The sequence below is a fragment of the Artibeus jamaicensis genome, unplaced genomic scaffold (genome assembly GCF_021234435.1).
Source record: "Artibeus jamaicensis isolate MK-2021 breed Jamaican fruit bat unplaced genomic scaffold, CSHL_Jam_final contig_3126, whole genome shotgun sequence".
Lineage (NCBI taxonomy): Eukaryota > Metazoa > Chordata > Mammalia > Chiroptera > Phyllostomidae > Artibeus > Artibeus jamaicensis.
This window is the reverse complement of record NW_026521723.1, coordinates 16,735,858-16,762,477: the sequence shown is the minus strand read 5'-3', so window position 1 is coordinate 16,762,477 and position 26,620 is coordinate 16,735,858. Positions and strand designations below refer to the sequence as shown.

Genomic DNA, 26,620 nt, shown 5'->3' with positions numbered 1-26,620 from the left:
TTTCGTTTGTACTTGTTCAAGTTTTGGTTTCCAGAAAGAACCGAGGCATTGAACTGGGGTCTTGGTTCCAGATACACTGAGATTCCCAGAACACTGCTTTGAATAATCAGTTTTGGGCAGTTTCTTACAAGTCGGGTTTTACGCCTCCCCCTCCACCCCCCAATCACTACTGTTTCTCAAAATGCCAGGACAGTTTCTGGAATGTATAGCTGGTGCGTGTTTAATAGTCCAGCAGTAATATCCCATCAGTGCAGCCTCTGCCAACAAGCTTCGAAATACAGCTTTTATTAAAACGCACGAATTTAAAAGTCTCAAACTGATTTGTGTACCTCAAATCCTCGCTAGCAACCAAGCATGATCTCTTATATTTGTCAATACCTACCCCTCCTTTACTCCTTTTTAGATGTAATTCAGAACTTAAACACTCTTTACTAAGTAGAATTCTGGAATATGATAGCTGGTGTATACAGCAAATGCAGAGCAGACTTCGGATGTTTTTCAAGAATCCAATATGGAATCACTGTCAGCCATGACAGTTACGTCAAGTGGCATGATGCTCAGAACTGAAGTAATGGAGTGTGACAGGAATGCCCTTAGGATGGTCCTGAAATACCAAAACCACAAGTCTGAACACGCAGGTTAGGACTTCACCTGGACACTGATATGACTGGGATGCTACCCATTGTGGGCTATAAAAATTCAGAGCTTCCACTATTTGTTTTTAAATCCTCACCTGAGTACGTTTATTGATTTTAGAGCAGAAGGGAGAGAGAAACATCAATGGGTTGCCTCCCTGACCCGGGACCAAAAATGGCAGTCTTTTTGGTGAATGGGTTGATGCTCCAACCAAAATCACCCAGCCAGAACAGAGCTTCCTCCATTTGATGCTTGAGCTTGGCTTTACCAGGATCCCAACAGGGATCCCAACACTTGGAACCCAACAGGGCTTTAGCTCCATTAGATACAAGCCACCAGTGTAGCCACCTGGCCTGAGATCAATGCCTGCTTCTCCACCCATAGACACCACCAGTGAACAGGACTTTGCACCTGATGCTTGCTCTGCTTGTTCTATCACACAAGCTCCCCCTTTTCAGCATGTCATCTACATGTAACTCTAATGGTTTGGGGGGAGGTCTCCCCAAATGAAGCTAGCACCACTGTAGAAAAACACAAATGTGTGACAACTTTGGGGGATGCTCTGTTGCTCACAACAGCTGGAATTTTATAGATAAGGCCAGAGAACTGACTAGACTAGCTGAATTACTGACAGTATGAGAAAGATTTCTCTGGTGCCTGGGAGACAGAATTAGCTTCATCTCCTTTACTTACTACACTGCATCACAACTTCCTGTCTGCTGTCTTAGTAGAGTAGCTTTGAGGTCAGACCATGTATATTCATCTTTATGTCCAGGACCTAGCACAATGTTTGGCATATATGCTGCTGAACAAAGAATTTAGATCCCCTGACTCCTGGCTCTGGCTCCAGGTGACTGCTTATGACATACAGGCTCAGGAGGGTATCAGGATAAAGCCACAAGAAAATGGCTATGCATTTTTTCTAGTCTATATGTGGAAAAAACTACATGCTTAAGATGATCCAAGAATCATCCTGGGAGGACTTGGCATTGTGAGGCAGGTGTGTTGGGCAGATACTAATGAAATAATTATATACACAACTCAAGTGTCCTGGAGACATTTGAGATATACACAACTCAAATGTTTCCAGGACTCAGTACCTTGTAGACACAAAGGTCATATTAACAGGCAAATTTCACTAACTCCATAGCTGCCTTTTCCTCTGGGTAACTGGAGCTTCAGTTGTAAGTTTCTGGTACAGAGCTTCAGTTGTCTGGTACTTTGCCAGACAGTACCTCAAGAAGATCCTAGACCCTTGGCCACTGCTCAATTATTTCATCACATCTCCTAAGACTGTCACATTCCCACACTCCAGCTTCTCCAAGCCGCTGGGTCTTTCCTTTTTTATCACTAAAGAAACACTCTCTCTATTCTGTGGTCTGCTTTTTGAAGGGTTTCAGAGCAATAAAAAAACAAAAAAAAATGTTATGAGGTTTACTTGGGCCACTCTGTTTAACATACAGCTCTCTCCTCCCACTATGTGCATTTGCCACCAGAATGAAGGAATCAGGGAAGGATTTTAGTACAGTCACATTGTGCTTGGAACCACCATGCTCCTCCCCTCAGCCCTCATTGCTGAGTTCTGCTCATAGAACTCAATAGCATCTTCTGGCATCATGAATTTTCTCCCAGGGGTCAAAAATTTCCCTGTCACTGCCATGTTCACCAGGCAATGCCCTTGTCACATTAGTTTATTATATTACATGTTATACAGACTATTTCCATAGGTAGAATGAATTTTGAGACCTCCCAAGAACCCCTTTATTTACCCACCCCTCAGAACATAATTCATTTTTTACCTCTGAAGTTTCCCATCTGCACTAGATGAAAATTGCTTCTTCCTCTAAATTTGAAATCCAGTGTCTCTGTGAATAACTGGCCTTATAATTAATCTCATGTCATTTTAATCACCTTCTGCTTATGAATGCCTCTAGTATTACAATCTCAACTACACAGCTCCTTCATGATAGTCTGTTGTAAACACCTTATATCCCACCGTTTGTGCATAGTAGATGCTCAAAAATATTTGATAAATATTAAATGAGAATTGTAATTTTACCCCTCTGCCTCGCACACCTTACTGCTAGATGCAGTAGGATTATCTTAAGCAAAAGCCATCTTTAGGTGCATGGGAAGATGATTTTTATACATGTGTGTATTCCTGTTCATTGTCAATATAGGGGTGAAGGATAAAGGATAGAGAACTATCCTCTTTGGAGATAACCCAAAGCAGCCCATTAGTTTTGTCTTCTCTTGGGAACATTAGGCTGAGAGTCTGGCAGACTCTGGAACTACACACAGTGGCATTCTATCATTTACCACTCTTGCTGAGTTACCACTCTTTCCAAGTTGCCTTGCTGTCTACCCTTCCAACTGATATGAAACTCATTTAGGTGCTTCAACATGCCTTCAAATCCTTCTAATAAGTTCTTTTGCTTAATCTAGCTAGGGGCAGCTTCTGTTCATAGTGACTAGGATGACCTGACCTAACAGCGGTATAAGGTGGGCCACTGACAACATCACACAGATGATACTCGCCAAATATGGAAAGGAAAAGCATAACTTTTGTTATCCAAATATCCCATTTCATTCAAAGAAACTAAATTATACTCTTTCCTTGAAAGAAAAAAGTGTGGCCTCTAGACCATGGAGGAGGAAGGGGCAAGTTTGAGACCCAGCTAGTATTAACAACAGCAAACAACCTCCAAAAGTTATGGGGATAAAAATTATTTTAAAAAACATACATTTTACATATTGTTACACAGCATCCTCATACTATCCACATCAAGGTAAACAGGTAAGTATAAAATCTGATGAACATTTTCTGTATTCAAATACAAAGATGTCCTTATTGACTTCGCAAAGGGCAGATGATAATTTGCATTGTGCCAATTGTTAGTCTTGAGCAGTCACCCATTGGAGCCAATGGCTATCCAGTCTATAAGTAGGATATAATTAAACCAGCTGTCTCCATCCATCCACCCATTCACCCATTGACCCTTCCAACAGTACTTTAGTGTCTACTCTGTGTGAGCATTCACTGTACCAGATAATGGAGGCTTCAGGAGTGAAATATGATTCCTACCCATCAAGAAGCTCATAGAACAGGAAAAATAGATAACTACACTACAATGTGATGTCATATAATACAGGCATGAGCAAAGTATTATGATGCCCCCTAACTGACTAGAGAAATAAAAGAAAGGCTTCAGGGCAAAGGTGAAGCTTGAGCTGGAACTTAAAGCAATATGGGAAATACTCCCAGGGAAATGTGTTTCAGCTCCTATTCCAAAGGATAGAAAATTTTGTCACTACTTAGTCAGAGAAGTAAAATAGAGAAATGACATCTATTAGGACCTCAAATTGACAAAGTAAAACCATAATATAACTCAGAAATCTGGACCTTTTATGCTAGACTTGTATCACCTAAGGACACAATCTTTAATAATTTTTAATACTCAAAAAATTCAACTTTAAATGCCTGCCTTATTCCATGCAATGATCTTACCAGGGGTATTTAACTCCTCTAAGAAGTTTCTTAGGCTTATATTTTTGTAGAAGGGAGTTCATAAGGCCATTTCCCACAAATGGAATAAAATCCTAAATTTATATGGCTGAGTCTCCCATTTACTAATTTTGAAACCAAGTAATACCAACCTGTTCTCAGGAATCAAAGGGAAAGAACTGATTTCTCTGTAGAAAGGCTGGGTTTGAAGGACAAGGATGGTTCTGAGTCCTTGAGTTTTCATGAGTTTTAGATTTCAACTCATCAGATTTCATGAGTTTTAATCCAACAATTTTTTACTTTTGACTATGTTAGCATGAGCATCCTGAGAGATTAAACTACTATCCAAATGTCTTTTCAAAAAGGGAAAAGCCAGACCCTGCAAAACTGTGAAAGGGTGGACTGCTGTCATTTGAAGGAGGAAAAATATTAAAGGTGTGCAAAGAGTGAAGAATTGGCTGTTCTATGCACAGTTCCTTTGAAGAGAAAGAGCTACTTCCTAAATTTATTGAGAGGTTTTTATTTTTTAAAGAGACCATAAAAAGAAGGGTGTGAAGGCACAAAAGGAATTTGAGATCCAATTGCAATTACTCATGCAACCGGCCCCTTTCTATACGGCATCATAAAAACCTCCTGAGTACTGAAGAGTTTATGTTTTTAAAAAAAGAGAACTCCTGTGTCATTGCATGGCACAACTACTGCTTCCTCAGACCTTTCAGGAAATAATCCCTAAGTATTTTTCACAAACCATATAGGGCTTCCTTACATTAAAATACAGCATCAAAGATCAAGCCTAGAATAACTGCAGAATTGCGGTGATGAGTTGTACTTTCAAATGACTGGGTGTCTGCTCCAAAGATGGGTCGAAGGACATCATCCCACGGACACAGTCAGTTTCACAGTGATGAACATACATAAGTGGATTATCTGAGGCACAAGCTGTGATTGGTCCTAAGAAAATGTAAGGTAGAATTGGGTTCGAAACCCACATTTCATAATTTCTGGTCCTTATTCAGCCAAAGTGTTGAGCTGCTTCATATCTGTATTATACAGATTTTGGATCTTTCTCAGGATTTGCTGTGTAGCATGATAAGGATAACCAGATACATGGTTTGATAACACTATTCAAGGCATAGATGCCACATTCACAGTAAGCTACCCCCACGGTGTTTCTCAGATCTGCTTGCTACAGTGAAAACTTTGGTCCAATGATGACTATTAGAGTTCAGTTTTCAAAATTGGGGGAATAATCTGATCATAGTCTTTCCTTCTTGTTACATTATAGGACAGGAATTTAGAATATTCAGTCAACAGGTTCTCCCAGTAACAGGTGATGTCATCCATCCTCAAGTGGTTCATAATAAACTGGCTTCCCCTAAAGACAAGATGAACAAAAGCTTTTAAAGCACAGCATTTAATAATACTAATAGCTCATGAGTGCTTACCTTGTGCCAAGCACTGTTCAGAGTACTTTATATGAATTAACTCTTTTTTTAAATTAATTTTATTTAGTTATTTTTCAAGTACAGTTTTTTGTCTATTTTTCCCATCCCAGCCTCCCCCGCCCCTTGCTCCCCACCTCCCTCCCATTTCCACCCCCCTTAGTTCTCGTCCCTGTGTCCTTCCTATTTGTTCCTCCAATGAATTAACTCTTTCTTTAACTCACCCAACAACACATATTGATTTGAGAAAGAAAGGAAGAAACATTGATCGGTTGCCTGGGAGTCAAACCTGCAACCTACTGGTGTATGGGACAATGCTCCAAGCAGCAGAGCAGCTTGCCAGGGCTGTGTGAATTAACTCTTTCGATCCTCAGAATACTCTAGCCATCATATCCACATATATGCTGTTAGTAATAGAACTTAATTTTTTTTCTTAAAAACACATAAACAGCCACTGCTCAGAAAAAGTACTTGATTAGTTATCTCAATGATTTTGGTCTACTTCTACACAGGATGGGCTTGGGACATCTGGCTTTCCCCCAAAACTGTTTTAATTCTGATTATCTCTGTACAATAAGGATCAAATCTAGGCAGTGCCACGGTAACAATATTCACATAACCCTAGCGACAGCAAAATGGGGAGGATAAAATGGAAAAGGAGAAATGAACAGAGCTTACCTTTCAGCGATTTCTTGAGCTATGTCATCATTTGCTTTTACAAACTGCAATAGCTCCCTAAAATGGAAAGAATGATTCAACTCTGAAATACAGAGCAAGTTATTAGCACTAAATCAGAAAGACCACAGACTGAGTTGTACGGTTAGTCTCTAGTTATGTTGCTGGTAGATTATTTCTTTTTTAAAGGAAAGATATCAGGGTCCCCACAGGAACAAAGCAACAACAACAAAATGTCCCCACACAGGCTAAAAGCAACATTTTGTGGTTTGGGGACATATATGAGAAAATAGATGTTCAATGATACCCATCAAAAATCAACAGTGCAGGCCCTGGCGTGGCTCAGTGGAGTGAGTGTGGGCCTACAAACCCAAAGGTTACGGATTTGGTTCCCAGTCAGGGCCCATGCCTGGGTTGCAGGCCAGCAGGGGGGTGTGAGAGGCAACCACACTTTGATGTTTCTCCCTCTCCCTCCCTTACCCTCTCTAAAAATAAATAAATATATTTTAAAAACCAATAGCACAGAAAAAACTTCTCTCTTATCTCCTGCTCTGGTCCCCTTATGTTTCTAGCCCCTTTCATCATGAGAGGAAATTTTCTTCAACTTCAGTGGGATAATTTCTCAAAATGTATCTGAGAGTTCCTTAAACAATATAACAACATTAAATAGTCCTTTCTTTAGTCTTTGAGAGTGTCTGAAGGGCGTCTGAAGAGTGTCTGAATGTCACATTTTGAACCAGCACTTTTTCAAATTAAATTGTATTTATAGCCTGGTTGGATAATAATGCAGTAATATCTATGTGTACAAAGTAAAGAAAAAGCTTTCAGTGGAAAAAGGCATCAGAAGTATATGCCTTGAAAGGCTGGGGACTTAGAGGCGGATTACAGGGGTCATTAGACTCTCTGCTTGGGAGAGAGTGGCTTACTGGACATTGGAGAGATCTGTTTTGACTGGAATATAATGAACCCATGGCTTCAGTTGTGGATAGAAGAATTCCAGCCACTCATCACCAACATGGAAAACAAGCGAACCACACAGGAAGAGGTGTTTGAACCGGAAACTTGCAGCTACACCTCGAAAATTAAACAGATACCTGAGAAAGAAAGAGCAGAATATACTTTATACATAATATATAGTTGTTCCCATAAATATGACCTTTTTTCCTTAATCCCTTTTCCCTTTTGACCCCTCTCCCTTCTCCTTCCTCTTCATTTTTCAAAGACACATCAGCATGTCACTGTGGCATTTCCATAAACTCCTTGCTTTTCCAGGGGCTGTAGGTTATTCCTGTAAATGTCAGGATGAGGTGGAAAGGGGGAAACTTTCTCCAGGCAGAGCTAGATAGAGCCAGGAGCTGGGTGCTAAGCAGAGAGGATTCAAGGCTCAGCTGGAAATGACGCCGCACCCTTTGCTATAAGCTATTACAGGCCTAATGTCTCCAATTTGTCATGCCTACCCCCCAAGGTTTGTTTTTCCCATAGGGTACCCCATCTGGTCAAAGGCATGCCCTGTTCTGTCTTCTGAAGTCTAGAGAGGACAGTCAGGCATACCTAATCAAGCTTCAAAGAAATACATCCTGGAAAAAAAAACTATCTTAAAAAGAACATTTTCTTTCCAACATGCCTCATGCACGCACCCCCATCTCCAATCAGAGATGCTTCTCCCTGTGGTTCCCACTGTGCACTGCAATCAGCATGCATCTCTCTGAGTCCTGCCGCTGTCCCCCTCCTGACCTGCTTCTACCTGTTCTGATTCTTAGTCCCGGTATTTAAATATAGTATTTCAATTACATATGCTTTATTCCTGTTGAACCTTAAACTGTTTTATAAACCTGATAAATAGTTCATCTAACTTTAGCTACGGACTCGATGAGGTGTGGAGAGAAGGAATCCCATCACTCTGATTAGCACACCAGCTCTAGGGAAGCAGGGACTATATTTCATCGTCTACACAGTTCCCACAGAAGTTATGACAGAGCCTTGTGCACATCAGATTTTCAGTAAACGACAGCTAAATGAATTGCTGTGACTTTCATAAACCCCAGCTGGGCCCTGGCATTAAAGTTCTCACCCAAAGTGCAGCTATTCCAAAAGCAATAGAGAAACTAAGAGTCAGGAGTCCAGGAAGTCTTACTTGTATTTGCAGTGATCCACAAGATGGACATCCTTAGCAGCTGGCTTTCCCAAGGTATCCTTTAAGTGAAAAGGAAGTTATTAATATCAGTGATAGCAGCATTTATTGAAGACCACTGTGCAACAAGCAAGGGAAACATTTCAATTACATGATCTCATTTAAGTCTCATAATAAATATACTCAGGAAGCATTATTACCTTATGCTTCATAGCATTATTACCTTATGCGTCATAGATGAAGCCAAGGCTTTGAGAATTTGGAAGATTTGCTCAGGGTCATATGGCCCTAAGTTGTAGGGCTACATTTTTAAACCTGGTCTGTCTGATTTGAGAGTTTACGCTTCCCCGGAGCCATATGAACCCTGAGGTCATGGCCTACGGAGCATTTCACTCTGTGTAAACTATACACACAGGAGGTCACGAGTGGACTCAGAGGTGTAGATCACCCACAAATTTTGTTGGCCCTGCATAGTGTTTGAAGTGAGTATTCAAACCACTGCCACCATTGATAGGTAGTACAATATTTCATACAAAAATCCAGATTTTCAACTTTCTTTGTAAAAGGAAAGGAGAGCTGGTAAATTGGGCTCCTATCCCCCTTGACAGCAATGACTGGACCTTTAGCACCCTCTCCTGCTTGCACCTGTGGCCCCCGGGGCATCTGCACTGGAGACACCCACACATGCATATTCCAGTCACCTAAGCAGGTCATACTCCTGGATGAGGGCGACAAGTCCTGTTTGTTTTTGCAGCCTCCCACAGTAGATGCTCCGCTGAATGGATACATTTTTTCATATCTTTATTATTAAGCAAAGTTTCTTAAAATTCATTTGCTCCTGTCTAATTAAAGCTATTATACAGTAAGTATGCCCATCTTAAAGATACGCTTAATTTTTCCCGCAAGAAGTTTAAATATTTTTTCTTGTATCATCCTCATATAGTACATGGAAATTTCAGATAAGTACATTTCGAGCTTAAAGTTCTTTGAATTAGGCAAGAAGTCATAGAGTTAAGAGGACAGACATAAGCTCCAAACCAAAGCCTACCAATGCTGGCTTTACCTTACAATAGAGTTTTAAACAAATGAAGATGCCTGGACCCTATCCCCAGAGATTCTGATTCATCTGAATCATTTGCAAGCTCTCTGGTTGGATTGTACAGTCACAGGGTTGAGAACCACTAGTTTAAACCAGGGGTTGGCAAACTACAGTCCATAGGCCAAATCCAGCCTACTGCTTGTTTTTTGCATATAACCCACTAACTAAGACTGTTTTCACCTTTCAAATGGTTGCAAAAAATCCAAAGGAGAATAGTTTGACATATGAAAATTACATAAAATTCAAATTTCAGAGCCATACGGTTTTCCTAGCACACAGCCAAGTTCAGACATTCATGTGTTGTTTATGCTGCTTTTGTGCTGAGACATCAGAGTCGAGTAACTGCGGCAGAGACCTCATGACCCACAAAGCCTAAAACATTTACCATCTGGCCCTTCACATAAACACTTTGTGACTTCTGGTTTACACCTTCAAAGTAGTATAAAATGCCACTCAGAATATGGATCAGAAAAGCAATGTAAGTTTGAAAAAGAATGCTAAAACTAGTTCATGCAACACTCTCTACATTCATCACTGACAGGAACCCTACTCTGAACTTCTACGCAGGTGGCGATCAATGTTCTTTGAGTGAGAATATTCATTGCTTTAGTTTCTATTCAGATGATTGGTGATTACTTTCATAGACTTCCAGGCCTGGTTTTTGGTGTACTCTGCATCAACAAGTTTTGGATTTTTCCGAGATAGGAGAATGAGAGGATCTCGCTCTGGACTTGTCCTATAAAAGAAACACATGACATAAAACTCTATGTCCTACACCACAATACCATTCCCAGTCTGGAAGGTAAGCAGTAATTGGACCCAATGCAATGATGATACACACAGGTGGACAACTCATTGGCTACTTTAATAGTGGAGGAAGATACCAGATACTTCGGCATCTAGTTTTTAAGATTATGTTGTTTCTGTCACTATAGCCATATTCCAGGAAATGACTTCCCTTTCAGGAGGGTTCATGTAGCCTCTATGATCAGTAGTACCCAGAACTGTGTGACTACATAATCACCACTCACCAAATAGCTACATGACCTTTGTTACGTATGCTCTGTAAAGTCTAGGATAATATTTAAATGAAAAAGAAAACTAAAAGGCTTAAAAACCTGAAGACTACTTGACATTTGTGGGGTCATAGGGACCCTCTGAGAATCTGATGAGAACTATGCACTCCCCTCTCTAGAAAAATGCACATGGCCCCCTATAAGTCCAAGAAAGTCCTGAAACCCTTGAAATCCACACATGGATCCCAAGTTGAGAATCTGTGATCTCAAGATGTGAGCAGCAGAGAAGTTGATACGAAACAGTAAGTAGCAGCTGTTCGGCCGTCTGCACTCTGAAGTCCACGGTTCAGGTAAACAGACTGTGGGGTCCCTGATAGGAACTCACCAAGAAAACTACAAAACCCTTCTCTCATCACAGTCTCTTTTGTATTCATCTGTTCAACACACACTCATCGTGTGTCTATATGGCAGATACTGACCTTGGCAGTGGGGATACGGAGCTGAACAACACAGATGCAGTCCTTCTCCACCTTTTCCCCCTTTCCTTCTTCCTCTCTTTCTTCCCTGATGCCCTCTCCATTTTTACCAGTCTCTGCCCGTGCTCTCTATCACTATTTGGCAGCCACGTGTCCAATAAAAAAGGTAGTCAGGAGATACTAACTAGCAGAGTGACTGGGCAAGATCATAAACTGCTCCCAGAAAACTAATCTCTCAGGTAGGAGGAAAACTCACCTGTCTGATGTTATGTAATTATTGCCCATCACACTCGTGGCACTCTGTAAATATCTGCTGAATTACTGAGTGAACTTCTTTGACTTTCAGTTCAATTAAGGGTAATTTGGGCAAGTAATTTGAGTTCTTCTGTAATCTAAAAACTCCATGATTCTACATGTATTTCTTAGTTAGCTTTCTTTGTAAGGTAGAGTTTGCTACATCCTCAAAATTACTTAGATTTTACACATTAATTGTAAGAATATCTTTGTAAAATGCCAGAAAATATAATCACCTTGATCCTCGGAAGTACGCTGTGGAATTTTTCTTTTTCCATGGCCACTGTGCTGCTGACCTAAAAATAAATTTTGATTAGTTTCTATGTTCTTTTTTTCATAACTATATAAGGATGTGTTTTAACCATTTTTGAGGATTAGTTCAGAGCTTTACATTTTGAAGTAAGTCTGAGCCAGGCTATTCCAAAGAAAAATCCCTAAACGAGCCCTGGCTGGTGTAGCTCAGTGGATTGAGCAAGGGCCTGCTGCTAACCAAAGGATCTGGTTCGATTCCCAGTCAGAGCACATGCCTGGGTTGCATGCCAGTTCCCAGCAGGGGACACATGAGAAGCAACCATACATTGATATTTCTCTCCCTCTCTCCTTCCCTTTCCTTCTAAAGATAAATAAATAAAATGTAAAATAAATAAAATTATTTTTAAAAATCCCTAAATGACATTGTGTTTCCTTTTGTTATTATTTCATTCCTCCAGAGGTATTAGCAAGTAGTATCTACACATCTACTGCTCCATTAAAAAGTTAACAACATTGAAAGAAAAGTTCCCAAACACTAAGTGACATGTTTATTAGGGCTCTATAATTCAGAGGGTTTCCTCTCTACTTCAAGTAGAGTGTTATTAATAAAATTAACATGCAAAGAGAACTGAAGAAAATATCAGAAGTTGAATTAAGGGCCAGAAAAAAAATCACTCCTTGACTTCATGTTTTGGACACACAAGGAGGTACCATCAGGTTCGGTCTGATTTTGCAAAGCACCCTGGTATCCTCAAAACTGTACTAAGTGCTCCATAAAGATGAAGTCCCTGCCACTCAGGTCTCAGAACACATTACCACGACCAGCTTTTCTTTTTTTTTTTTTTAAAGATTTTATTTATTTATCTGTAGAGGGGAAGGGAAGGAGAGAGGGAGAGAAACATCAATGTATGGTTGCCTTTGTGCGTCCCCTGCTGGGAACTGGCCTGCAGGGAACCAGCCTGCAACCCAGTATGTGCCCTAACTGGGAATCGAACCGCGATTGTCTGGTTCGCAGGCCCGCGCTCAATCCACCGAGCTACACCAGCTAGGACGACCAGCTTTTCTTGCTGAAACTACTAGCTCACCTTTCTTAACTTTCTTTGTAGGAACCCTGCACAGAAGTTTTCTCAATGATTTCTCTGAAAAAGGAGAGGAGGGCTCAGCTGGAGTTAATGGGGGACTGGTGGTCTATATTCCTGAAATGAGATTTAGGGTATAAACTTTGTAGGTAGAGATACTTTTCAGATGCACAGTGTCACACTGCTCATTTCTCTCAGCTGACAGCGCTGCTCCATTTTTCCTAGCTTATCTCCAGCGCTTTCTTGCTGGATCATCTTCAGCTGACTGTCCCGTTCAAAGCCAGCGCTCTCTTACACTCTGTCCCATATACCTTTCCGGCAAAATATAATCACTATAGCACTGGGGTTTTGTTTGATAAGTTTTCCAGTGGGAAATGATAAGTGCTAATTATATAAATGTAAAAACATAAAATAAAAGTGGAGGAAGCATTGTCTAATTTCCCTATGCACAAACGCTTTTAACAATTTAACATTTGTTTCAGTGAAGAATTTCCTCCCCATCATCTCTCCATATCAGGGTTCACAGCTAGAGGTGATTCTGCCCCTTTCCCTCAGGGGACACTTGGTCCATGTCTACAAACATTTCTGACTGTCACTACCTAGGGACTGCTACTGGCCGCTGCTGGTGGGTAGAGGCCAAAGCAGGTTGCTAAACATCCTATAATGCACAGGACAGGCCCCTGGAACAAAAAATGATCTGGCCCAAAAAGGTCAATAGCACCAAGATTGAGAAACCTTGTTCTATATACCAGAGATCATACCAGGCACACGGTTAGGCAACATTCTTATAATGACAAATATTATAGATAATGAGAGCCAATACCTACACAGTACTTTCTATGTTCTGGACACTGTTCTAAGTGATTTATACATTTAGGAACTTATCCTCACAAACTTATGAGGTGGGTTTTATTATTATTACTTTACAGCCTGGGCTCCTGAGTAGTTATGCAATTTGCACAGTCACACAGCTAAGAGCCAGGGTTTGAACCAAGACTCCCTGATTTTAAGTCCTATACTAATTTTATTTTACAGTCACACACAGTATTCTATTTGATAGCTATTTAATAATGTGTTTCTTATGGATGGGCTCTTAGGTAGTTCCCGACTTTTCTTTAAGAAACAACACTGTAGCAAATATCCTTATACACACATCTTTGCACACTTGTCTAATTAACACCTCAGGATAAATTGCAGAAGTGAAATAGCAGGATAAAAGGGTACACAGACTGTAAATTTTGATATATTTTGCCAAACTATCCAAAAAAGTTAATTTATACTCAAATTTTTAGTATAAATTTCCTTGGTCCCTGGGAAAGGTGTGTTTAATATACACAGACTTGAATGATGTATCATGTCTGTTTTCCCTCTCCCTCATTCTTCCTGCCCACCTCTCACAATACTTACCTTAGGACTTTTCCCTTCAGGCTCGTGCTAAGAGTGGCCACCACAGCCTGGTGTTGCCCCCACCCGCTTCAATTACCCTCTCCCCCATCCCTGACAGTAGAGAGTGCAATCTTTAAATGCACAATGACAGTTAATTCTTCTACAGAGTGGGAAGTAAGTCAATGAAGAGAAACTCCCAAAAGATGATAAAAACAGAAAAGTGGCAGGCCAATGCATTTGGATAAACAAACAGACTATTTAAGTTTCAAGGTAAAAAAAAATAAAATCACGTAGCTAGAGATTCTGAATGGAAGGCTCTAAGCTATAAAATGGCAATTCTATAATCATGAATAAATTCAACTGAAGAATATAAGGGGAAGATATCAAAACATTTTTCATATAAGATTTTAAAACATGTTCTATCTCCCTATAAACTGCTTATTAATTTACAAGGAGGAAAACAGTAACTACATAGTGAAGGAAATGGATAACACCTTGACCAGGTGATCAACACCAACATCACTAATGAGGGGCAGTGGGACAAAAAATCACTTATATAGTATATAAATATAGTATTTGGACCAACAATGCATACACTGAATCTGATCGTGAGAAATAGACAAATCCCAACTGAAGAACATTCTGTATTCTTCGAAACATCAATGTCATGAAAGAGAAGGATTCAAAAACTGTTCCAGATTAAAGGAAACATGACAAATGCATGTAATCTATGATCATGAACTGTGTCCTATACTTGTAAGGGAGAGTACTATATAGGATACTATTGAGACAAGTATTATATCAATATTGTGTTCTGAATTTGATCATTTTAGTGTAGTTATAGAAGAGAACACCCTTGCTTTTAGGAAATACACAGCTAAAGTACTAAAGGGTAAAGGATTATAAGGTATGCAACATACTCTCAAATGGTCCATTAAAAAACAAAGTATGCTTGTACTATTTTATATATATGCGGTCTAAATGTCTATCAAAAGACATAATTAAAAAATTATCACCCATGCAATAGAATACTATGCATCTGTTAAAGATAATGAGGTAGCTTTGTGTACACTGACACACATCGGTAAGTGGGGGAAAAGTTGGCTAGGTTAGACATATTTAAAATTTTCATGAGCATGTATAGGTTTCATAATAGAAAAAGTTATTTTTAAAGATTTAAAAAGTATGTGGATAGCAGGTAGAAAAAGAGCTACAAAAAGAGTATGAGAAGGGTATTCTTGAGCACCCCCTCAAAAAAAAGCATTAGAAAAATAAGGCCAACAAGTAACTTGTAGAACAAAAGGTTTAAGACCCTTTTATTTTTCCCTTCTCTTGAAATTATGTTCAAAATTAACAGATAAATAAGAGATGATGGCCCCAATGGCTGGAGAACAACGGTAACATTAACAGGTAAAGTAGAGAGAGTGATGCTCTCAGAAACCTGAACTTGAGGCCTAGACTGGTTCCTGATCTTGATCAAGCCACTTAACCCATCTGGGCCTTTTGTTCCTCATCCCTGAAACAAAGAGTTGGACAAGTACAATTTGCAGTCTCAGAGCTATGAAGTATGAGACCAGGTTATACTAAAAACTAATTTACAAAGTATACCTATGGATAGTAGACTCTTTTTTTCCTTTTTTACTCAAAGGCTTCTTACAGTCCCTGAGGACTATGGCCCCACATGGTTCTCCAGGGAAAGAACATGCACTTCATCCCCTTTGAATGTCCAGCCACACTTAGTACAGATGATAGATATTTGTGGAAGAAAGTTAAATTAAATTATTGCTTCCCCTATGCCTGAGAGAAGAACTATATAGACTGTGTTTCCAGAAGTTTGCTAAGTACCAATGTTGTTCGAATCATTGATGTAAAATGTAGCCAGGTAAGAATACCTATGGCTTAGACAACCTGAACAATATGAATTCTGAAACGATGGCAGGATGGGATGAAGACACCAGGCCAAGGCATGTCTTAATCGTGTATCAGAGATGATATGGAGTAAACCTGCCTTTGAGATGTCCAAAAAATAGTTTTTGTCTTTCATTTTTAACTTAAAAGTCATTTTAAAGTAATTGTTTATATGCTGTTTATTTGAAAAAGACCCATAAAGAGGGACAAACAAAACCTCTCTAAAGGACCTACCTTATCAGATCTTCTCTGAAGAGGTCCCACCGTCCAAGACCTGAAGGATATAGTGGCCAAACAGCGGGTCCCCCTTCCCAAAATGTCCAAGCAGGATACATGATATCATGGTACTCCGATGTCTTCAACAGAAACAGAAAGGTGGTTCTAAATCAGTGTCAGAACAGAGGGAAAGCAGCCAACTGCATTCATACAACTCGATCTGGACAAAGGCCTTGCAAGCCCTATTGCCAAAAACTTATCTTCCCTAGTATGCAAAGTCTAGACTCTAGGTGTTAAAAAGGCAAGGATTCAGTGAGTGTGTGCTCACTGAATCCTGGAATTTGAGAACCACCAATGCTCCAGCTTGGAATTTGAGATCCCATTAAAAGTCAACTTTTCCAGTCCCCCAAAGTTCTGTTTTTCTAGAGGACATACACCTAGGACATAAACTAGAGTTTCTAGTTTAAGGAAATAATGTATACAATTCTGAATGATCACATAGCTCTCTCATGTTTTAACTGCTCTTACACTTGGAGTGCATACTGTCTTACCAGTTCTTGGTTATTTCTTAGATGGGTTTTTTGAAAGCAAGAATTAAGAAATACAGTGCAGTGGTTAAGACTGTGGGCTCCTGAGACAGATCATTTGAATCTGAATGCTGACTCCATCTCTTTTCAGCTCAAGACAAATTAATCTTTTTATGCCTCAGTTTCCTTATCTTTATAATGGGAGAACTAACGTTGTCAATAACACTGTCTATGTGATAGGTTTGTTCTGAATATTAAATGAGCCATACAGTAAAACGCTCAGAGGAGCATCTGACACACATTACACATTCACTAACTGTTAGCACTTCCCGACACTGTGGCACTGTTGAGCTCACATTGGTTAGTCAATAAATTCTTGGTTATCTGTCTATCAGGTTTAGAAGTGCTGATGAGCAGAATGGGGTAAAGGGGGTGATCCCACATCTTTTGAAAAAAGTTTAAAACCATCTGTTCCCTTTTTATAGTTACTTCTGTCAAAACTCTGGCTCCTGAGAAACCTCTAACTCTACTGTTTCTTCTGTTGGAATTACATTCCCATATGCTATTTGCCTACTCTCTCAAATACTTGAAAAAAGGTATGTAATTTATCAAGCAGCTCAGACATAGCTTCTCAATGGAAGCTGCATAATTACTATAAAGTTGGCAGACTAAAATCTCTCCTTTGGAGACTAAGAGCCATTGATGTAAAAAAAAGAAGGGGAGTAAAACTGAAAAGAAAGTTAGTATAATGATGGTCATACTTTATTATCCACAGAAACAACAGATAAATAGCAAACAAAGTCCTTACTGACTTACATGGGAACCTCTATTTGTTCTCCAGGAAGGGTTTCATGACAAACAACAGGACCAAGCACTTTTGAGAAATGAGGCTAAATCATGGGAAATGCAACACAAATATGGCCTCAGCCCAACTGCAATACAGGAAATAAGTCTAGAGAGCAAGTAAACTGTGATAAAGAAAAAGTGGGGATAAAAGGTCCCTCTGCTTTGGAAAAACCAAATCAGAGATGATATTCTTTTCTCAAAGTTCATAGGGTTTTCCTAAACCCACTCTCCCTCCCACCCCCAAGAATCTTCCACCCACTCTCTTCTGGCCTGTCTCACCTCTGTCCACAGACGTGTTCATACTTAGTCTTTAGGGAACCAAGGCTCATCCCTGCCAATGCACCATTCACAAGAATCTGAGCGCTGGCAAGATATTAACTGTCCCAAGCTCTCCAAGCCCACCCATGTGTCCTAGTAATGCTATTCCTCCATAACTAGACCCAAAGATCACCCCCTCACAAGTCTCTCTTGGATACCCCAGGCCTATCCACTGGATGTGCTGCTTGGGCACAAGCTGGGCGGAGTTATCTAACACCTTCGGTTTTGCTGTTAGTGACGCTAGGCCCCTGGGATACAGTGACAGGCCAGATGACACCCAATACTGTGGCTTATTGTTGGAGCTCAACAAATATTTTGACTGAGTTCTCTAATTCCAAGCCCATGAGTTTTCTTGGGCTACTCCCTCTCAAGGATCTCTGAATACCCCTCCAGTGTCCTACAGATTACTCAGGCCTCTCTTTCCCTACACTCCACCCCTAGTCCTACAGACACTTAAGCAATCTCACATTACTTACAGGTCCTCGACCCTGTCTCCCCAGTCTTCCTGCTCAACTACCGTGAAGCCAACAGGGACCCAGACCCATTCCTAGATCTGAGGCCTCATCCTCGCCATTACCCATTAGATTCTTCCATAGGACAGTCCTTGCCTAGTCATACCCTAGAGGACCACCCTGCACCCTCTCATTTGGCTTTTCCTGTACTTACCTTGCTGAAGGAGAAGACTGGAATGGCAGGCTCCATCCATTTAGGAACCTGCGGATAATCTCGAACATTGATCACCATCTCCATGTCAGGGAGGCGTCCGATAACTTCCAAAATAAAGTGCTCCACACCACTACACCTGTCAAACAGAAACAATATCGGTTCACCAGAGCAGAGCCAGCTCTGGGACAAGCAAGTGTCCCAGGCACTTGTAAAGAAAAACAAGTCAGTGTTCACATTATCAGCCATAGCCAACTGCCCTGAAAGTAGTGCTCCTAAAGACTATCCCACTTTTTCATGCCATGTAAGTCATCTTTCCTAGCAAAGCTGCTCCAACTTCCAACACTTACTCTAATTTTCCAGCTGGGTCATCCTAAGTTTGAAGGGAGTATTATTGCTACTCCTACCACCACTTCTCTGTTCATTCCCTGTCTTTTTCTTCATTTCTCCAATAGGGAATCCTACAGTAAGCAAGACACAAATTCTGATTGAAACTGAAATGCCTAATTTTCTAAATGTATCCCTTGGGCTTGCTTCTCACAAGACTTTATTATTTTCTGCATAATTAATAAGTCTAACAGTTTATGAGGAAAGATAGGAAAACTTTCATTACCTTCACCCTGAAATGAAGAACACTATCCAAATTAGTTTTGCAAGCCAGAAAAAGAATGTTATATACACAATCACAAGCATTATAATATAATATTCTGACTAGACTCCCTACAAATCTTCACGGAATTTCTGGCAAGAAACAGGAGAGTGACAGCTTAGCTTTTCTGACCTGTCCTTCGAGGTCCTCACCAGTACTGTACTGGGAGCAGCATTCCAAGGTTTGACCAAAATTTTCTGGCAGCAAAAAAACAAATGATTGAAAACAGTGATTTATACATAAAGAGAAAACTGCAAAAAATATCAATGGTCCATTAACATAAGAAAAGTTGCTCGAGGACTTCCAGCCAAGATGGAGGCGTAGGTGAAAACACTGTGCCTCCTCGCACAACCAAATTTAAAGACAACAAAGCTTTAGTATCAAAAATGCAACCAAAGCACAGAAAACTGAACTGTACGGAAGTCTAACAACAATCAACCATTCAGCCAGACCGTATCGAAACCCAGTGACTGGGTCACCCACCCCCATGAACACCTAAGGCTCCGCCCCTCATACAGAACAGGTGAGAACAGGTGAGAACAGGTGAGAACAGGTGAGTTATGACTCAAGCAGAAGAACAGATCAAAGCCCCAGAGCCAATACTTCTAAGCAACCAAGAGATAGCCAACCTATCAGATGCACAGTTCAAAACACTGGTGATCAGGATGCTCACAGAACTGGTTGATTTTAGTCACAAATTAGATGAACAAATGAAGGCTAAATTAATTGAAATGAAGGGAAATGCACAGAAAACCAATAGTGATGGAAAGGAAACTGGGACTCAAATCAATGGAGTGGACCAGAAGAAAGAAAAAGTGACCAAATAGAAAAGAATGAAGAAACAAGAATTCAAAAAAATGAGGACAGGCTTAGGAACCTCCAGGACATCTTTAAACATTCCAACATCCGAATTATAGGGGTACCAGAAGGGGAAGAGGAAGAGCAACAAGTGGAAAACTTATTTGAACAAATAATAAAGAACTTCTTCAATCTGGCAAAGGAAATAAACTTCCAGGAAGTCCAGGAAGCTCAGAGAGTCCCAAAGAAGGTGGACCCAAGGAGGAACACACCAAGGCACGTCATTACACTACCCAAGATTTAAGATAAGGAGAGAATCCTAGAAGCAGCAAGAGAAAAGGAGACAGTCACCCACAAAGGAGTTCCCATCAGACTGTCAGCTGATTTCTCAAAAGAGACCTTGCAGACATGAAGCAGCTGGAAAGAAGTATTCCAAGTCATGAAAGGCAGATAATGTGCTTCTCAGATAAGGTCAAGTTAAAGGCATTCATCATCACAAAGCCCTTTTTTTATGAAATGTTAAAGAGACTTAGAAAAAGAAGATAAAAAACATGTATAGTAAAATGACAGCAAACTCACAATTATTAACAACCACACTTTAAACAAAAACAAACCAAGCAAACAACTAGAACAAGAACAGAACCACAGAAATGGAGATCACATGGAGGGTTAGCAACAGGGGAGTGGGAGGAGAGAGGGGGAGAAGGTACAGAGAATAAATAGCATAGATGGTAGGTAGAAAGTAGATGGGGGGAGGGCAAGAATGGTATGGGAAATATAGAATCTAAAGAACTTGTGACACATGGACATGAACTAAAGGAGGGGAATGTGGGTGGGAGAGGGTGTGCAGTGTGGAGGGGAATGAAGGGGAAAATGGGAGAACTGTAATAGCATAATCAATAAAATATATATTTAAAAAACTATGGTACATTTATACAGTGAAATTCTGTGCAGCAGAAAGAAAGAACTCCTACCCTTCGCCACAGCATGGATGGATCTGGAGAGCATTATGCTAAATGAAATAAGCCATGTGGTCAAAGACAAATACCATTTGATCTCACCATTAACAGGAACCTAATCAACAAAACAAACAAGCAAGCTAAATATAACCAAAGACACTGAAATAGAGAACAGGCTGACAGTCACCAGAGGGGTGAGGGGAGGGGATAATGGAGGAAGAGGGTGAAGGGTTTACAGGAACAATTACAATGGAGGAGAAGGGTTTACAGGACACAGGGACAATAACAAGAGGAGGTGGAAACAGGGGAGGTAGGCTGGGGTGGTGAGGAGGGGTGGGGGGAAAACTATACTTGAACAATAAAAAAATAAAATAAAATTGTAAAAAAGTACACACACACACAAAGAAATAATTTTACTATGTAGAATTTTTAAAATGACACATATTCTCATAAGATTTCTATATGTGTTATGCACAAAAGAATTTAAATTAAGTAATGTTTACATGAAAACTTTGTATAAAATAACGAAAACATCAAAGTCAAAAAAAGAACACTGGTCTGATCATTCTATTTCTGTTCTGTTTTCCTTAGCTATGTGTATACTTGGGATAGGGAACTTTCAATGCATTAGACATACACATTTTTTTTAAGATTTCATTTTATTGATTTTTTTTTTTTTAGACAGAATGGAAGGAAGAGAAACTTGTCCTGGAATTTAAATTCTTTTTTAAAAAGATTTTATTTATTTATTTATTTTTAGAGAGGGGATTGGAGGGAGAAAGAGTGGGAGAGAAATATCAATGTGTGGGTGGTTACCTTTCACGTACCTGGCCTGCAACCCAGGCATGTGCCCTGACTGGGAATTGAACCAGTGACCCTTTCATTTGCAGGCCAGCACTCAAACATTGAGCCACACCAGCCAGGGCAGAAATACAGACTATTTGATTATCAATGAAAGGTCTTATGCTTTTTAAAGAATACTTCTAAGAGCTCCTGATCCTGACCAAAAGGCTCTGAGGTCTGAAATAGAGTTTTGTACCTTTCAGAAACTTCAAAAATATTTCATTTCAACTGGAAATTGTTCAGCTAACTGTTAGACACTGGGTAAGCTTTCAAAGGCCAATAATGTATATATTCATATTTTCTTTCTCTATAGGAGAACATTCTATGTGGCATGGGCCCAGCTCCCACTCAAAAGCCAGTGAAAAGCAAGGTCCGGAACCCAGGACCATGCCCATGGATGGGTTCTCCAGTGGGGAATCACACCTGCATGTACCTGGGCTGCTTTAAGACTTGCTTTTGCTAAAACTTCCTCACCCTAAATTGAGATAGAAAATGTTTACTGCACATCTTTAAATTAACTTCCTAAATAAAGTCTATGCTAAACCTTCCAAGGACAAATGTAACCAGTTCAACCACTTTTCCCTTTGCATTTGCAAATATCCCTCTTCTGTGATGTGATTAGTGGCATCCTCTCCTTTGTTTTCTGTAAAAGGTAACCACTTAAAGTGAAGCTGTGCATAGTAAATGAGAACCATCCTCAATGTAATGTGCCCAGAAAAGCAATAAAAGCTTGTCAAAGCAAGGGTCAGCCTGCTCTCCCCTTGAGAGAGTGTCCATTCCATCCGTTTTCCTCCATAGGACTCAGTAGTCTGTATGAATTTATCTCAAATCTCATCCATAATGTTGTGTACCCCACAAGCTGGGGTCCACATCATTTCTCATTGTGGAAATTAGAAATTCCTATATGCTCTTAATTTGTACTTAGAGTCTCTGTTAGAGTCTCAGGTAATGAAACAAATGTCTGTTTAAAATACCTCAATGATTTTCCCACTACCTTATTTTCTCTTGATACTTGATAACCAAAAAGTAATTTTGATTATCTCAGTGTATAAAACACTAAGTGATCTTCATTTTCCTTTTTGTTGTTGTTTTTACATATTTTGACAATGAAAATGTACTAACTGGTAATAAAGTTGTTGTTATTAAGAACAAATAATATAAATTGTTATGTCCAAGTGGATACGTGTTTTTTGTAATACTGATCATTTATTTTACTTTTAATAACAGCATAGAGATTGTTTAGAAAGATGATCTCAGGTAAGGGAACGTCATGCCCTCTGAGTTTTATACTTTGTAATTTTATAAAGATGAGTTGTTTACTTAAATACGAGACTTCTACAAGGGAGGTCTATCATCCATTGTATATAATGCTGCCTAAACCCAACCTCCAGGCTCAGTCCGTGCCCCTCCTGCTCCCCAACCCCAGTCCTCAGCCCGCTGATTTGTTACCTTAGCTCCCACACCTAAAGTCCTGCACAGTCTGCAGCCTCAGTCACCCCTCCTGAGTCCCCACCACCTTACTTCAAATATCTGGTATGCACAACAATGCTTGGCCCTTGACAATCAATGCTTTTCCCCCACCTTCAGCCCACCTCACTCCTGGTAGGTCTCAGCTTGTGTTCTGCAGCTACAAGACAGGGCAGGAATATGCAGGAAAGAAGAGAAAGGGCAGAAGCACAGGCCAGGACAACCAGTGATATGCCCAAGCCTCACGAAGAGAGAGGAGAGAGGCTTTGGTAGGAGTTGGCAAGAAAAATTCCCAGGCGAAAAGTGCTTGTCACATTTTACAGTCCTCTGAAGCGTGAGGAGGGATTTTGCCTGTGGGTCCCTTTAATGGGCTTCTTTGTGTATTTATTTTATTTTATTTTATTTTTTATTGTTGTTCAAGCACAGTTTTCTGCCTTTTCCCCCCAGTCCTCCCTACCATCCCAGCCCTCCCCACCTCCTTCCCCTAACTGGCTTCTTTGTAAGAACAGAATCAAGTAAATTCATGTGTAGTAAGGTCAGAAGATAGCTTTACCTCGTAACTCTCACCTTGAGGGAAACATGCAGTCCTTTTCTCTGTATAATCTGTGCTTAATGATCTGATAGTGAGTTCCTAGCTTCCGTCTGACTACCTCTGCCATCATCTTCTTTGAGATACCTCCTCGGAAAAGATTCAGATCCTCTTCCATGACGCTAAGGAAAGAATGGGAATCATCAAGGAAAGCAGGCCAAGAGAGTGGTACCATTCCACCTACTTCCTTGGCTCTAGGTTTAGTGTTAAAGAACACAGTAAACTGAGGGGAAGAATAGAGGGCAGGAATGAGTACCTTTTGCCCCAGAGGCACCGTAGGCAATCTAAAACATCATCAACATCAAAGCCACCAAAAGGAAAAAGCAAGTCAATGTCTCTTCTTCCTCCCTCCATCTGGACTGCCCCTCCCTTGCCTGACGCATATTCAACGTCCCCTCCTGGTGCCACATCCGTGTCCTCCCATCATTGCAGTCCCACTGACTCCCCCTTCTCTGAATCCCACAGAAGGTGTGGTTTGTGCATGGTAGTCTGACATGGTCTGACTCCCTCGTTCTGGTTTGTCTGTAGGCTAAGAGCAATCACCAGAAATTACACTACTCTGTATCCCTTTAAAAAAAGTTCAGTACATAGTAAATTTTTAATGAGTATCATAAGCATCCAGTGAATTTTCTGAGAAGCCATGGAGTAACATAATGAAGAGCTAAAGGCCCCTGAAACTTATCGGATGGGAACTCTGAGACCCAGACAACTTAAGTGGCTTGTCACAGGAGTAATTAATGGGACATCTGGGACTAGAACCTGAGTATTGTTTCCCAAAAAACTTTCTTTGACACTCTGGCCCTAACTTGCATATGTTAAAACCATCAGGAAAGGTATAATTAGATTCATTTATAAATATCGTCATTCCTACAACATTTATTAAGACACAAACCTTGACCTCAAGAAGCTCTCAGTCCAGTGGGGAACACAGACAAGTGCACGTGCTGACTCTCACAAGGAGTTAGTGGTGAGGCTGAGGCCTCTCCTATCCCAGGGCATTTCTATGCCCAAGAACAGCAATTCTCAACCTTTCTTATCTTGTGATACACATAAACTAATTACTAAAATTCTGTGGCACACCACAAACATAGGTATAATTTAATTCATTCACACTGGACAACTATCATTGTGTTACCTGTTGTCATTTCTTTATTTGACAATCTAAAGGAAAAGAGGTCAGTGCCGCTGACTAAATGGTCAGGTGCTGCATGTTTTAAAAATTCTCGTGGCACACTGGTTGAGAATCGCTGCCCTAGAAATAGGAAACCACCTCAGGGACCCTGTCTGCATTCAAAACATGCTTGCCTCCCTGACCACTGAAACCAAGGTCCCTTGGAGATCTTAGGGGACTTCTTTGTGACAAGAACTAAATTCTCAAAGACAAATCAAAGAACTCACCCATGGTAGCAGCTGCAGCTTTGACTTGAACATGGTTCATAATTCTCCAAAGACCTGTTAATTTGGTCAATAAATACTTTCCATGTTGAACCTTCAAAAAGTGAAGTAAATAAAGGTTAACAAAAACCCGAGCATTCTTATTTACTAGTAGAACAAACAGAAGGCCAAAAGTTTTACACACCCCTTCCCATCCCACTGGTGGAAACGAAACGCCAGGAAGGCTTCATTCTGTAACTCCCCAGCACTAATGTCAAGCCCTAGGACTCTATTCAGGCCCTAAGGTAACCAAGAAACTGGAAATTTTACAAGCTTAATGCCTGGCACTCAGAAGGCTACGGATAAACTGGTAACACCCATTCCCACCTCTTACTAATCAAACTCAGTCCTACAAAGAGAATCAATTGACCCTCCTGGTAATGGCCTAAGAAAACACACACACACGCACACACGTACTTCCGTCCCCCCTCTCACCCCCGGGCGCGCGCACACACACGATTTATACCCCAGTGTGCTTTAGGGGGTGCAGGGCGCGGGCGATGCCCGCTATGCCCGAGCAGGGAAACTCTCTCTGCTCCCCACTCTCACTCCGAATTCTGGAGGATGGGTGATTCTCCAGGGTCCCGGGCCGGAGAAGCTGCTCCGCACAGCCCGACATTCACTTTCCGCTCCAAGGCGCCCGCCCCCACTTCCCCCTTCGCCCGGTGCCCCGCGCCCAACTCTGCGGTCGCAGCGTCAACCGGTGCAGCAGCCCCGGGGAGCTAGGGGGCGGGAGAGCGCCTCCGGACCGAGCCAGACCCCGGCTCGGCCCGCCCAGAGCCCACCTGACTCCTTCTGGCGGCCGGGCACTTGGGACAGGAGCAGCAATAGCAGCCACAGCCCCAGCTGGGAGCGCACGGGCTGCTCCATCCCCGGGAGCCTCTGCGGAGTCCCCGCTGCGGCTCCGCGGGCGGAAGCGCGGCCCCGCGCAAACATGGCGAGGGAGCCGCCCGCGTGCGCGCAGGCAGGGCCGCCGCACCGCAGTGGCTGGCTGCCGTTGTTCCCTCCACACAAGTCCCAACTTGGGGCTTAGCTTCCCTGGAAATGCTCGCCTGGAAGCTGGGGCTTCCCACCGCTCTGTCTGTTAATGCGCTGTTCCGCTGGGCGAGTGCAGTCCTGTTGGTTTGTTTAGAGCGAAGCCATAGGTGGGAGGACCCCCCGCCAAAACCGGAGTTGTCTTCTGGAGGGCAGCACCCTTGTGGTTCACGCAGCCCCCAGCCCCCAGCCAGATGAGTGTTCTGGGAACTCATCTGATTCAGTGTACTAGGTGGCATTGTTGTGTTTCAGTGAATTTTTTTTAAAGCTTTTTCAACTCATTTGCCCATTTCATGATGGGTGATTTGTGAGTGTACCTGCCCACACCAGATGAGTGTTTCTGACAAAAAAAAAAAAAAAAAACCGCCTGACCCCCA

The 26,620-nt window shown here is 41.2% G+C and overlaps 1 protein-coding gene across 1 annotated transcript; it reads right to left on the bottom strand.

Moving 5' to 3' along the window:
- Positions 1-3,347: 3,347 nt before the first annotated feature.
- On the bottom strand, positions 3,348-26,159 carry POGLUT1 (protein O-glucosyltransferase 1). Its single transcript, XM_037158767.2, has 11 exons — positions 25,994-26,159; positions 25,173-25,263; positions 23,753-23,896; positions 18,473-18,608; positions 16,134-16,255; positions 11,511-11,570; positions 10,125-10,224; positions 8,393-8,451; positions 7,185-7,352; positions 6,262-6,318; positions 3,348-5,516 (listed from the first exon to the last, which is right to left on the bottom strand). Exons 1-11 carry the CDS (start codon positions 26,142-26,144, stop codon positions 5,360-5,362), a joined length of 1,245 nt encoding a protein of 414 aa, XP_037014662.2. The 5' UTR covers positions 26,145-26,159; the 3' UTR covers positions 3,348-5,359.
- Positions 26,160-26,620: the final 461 nt, after the last annotated feature.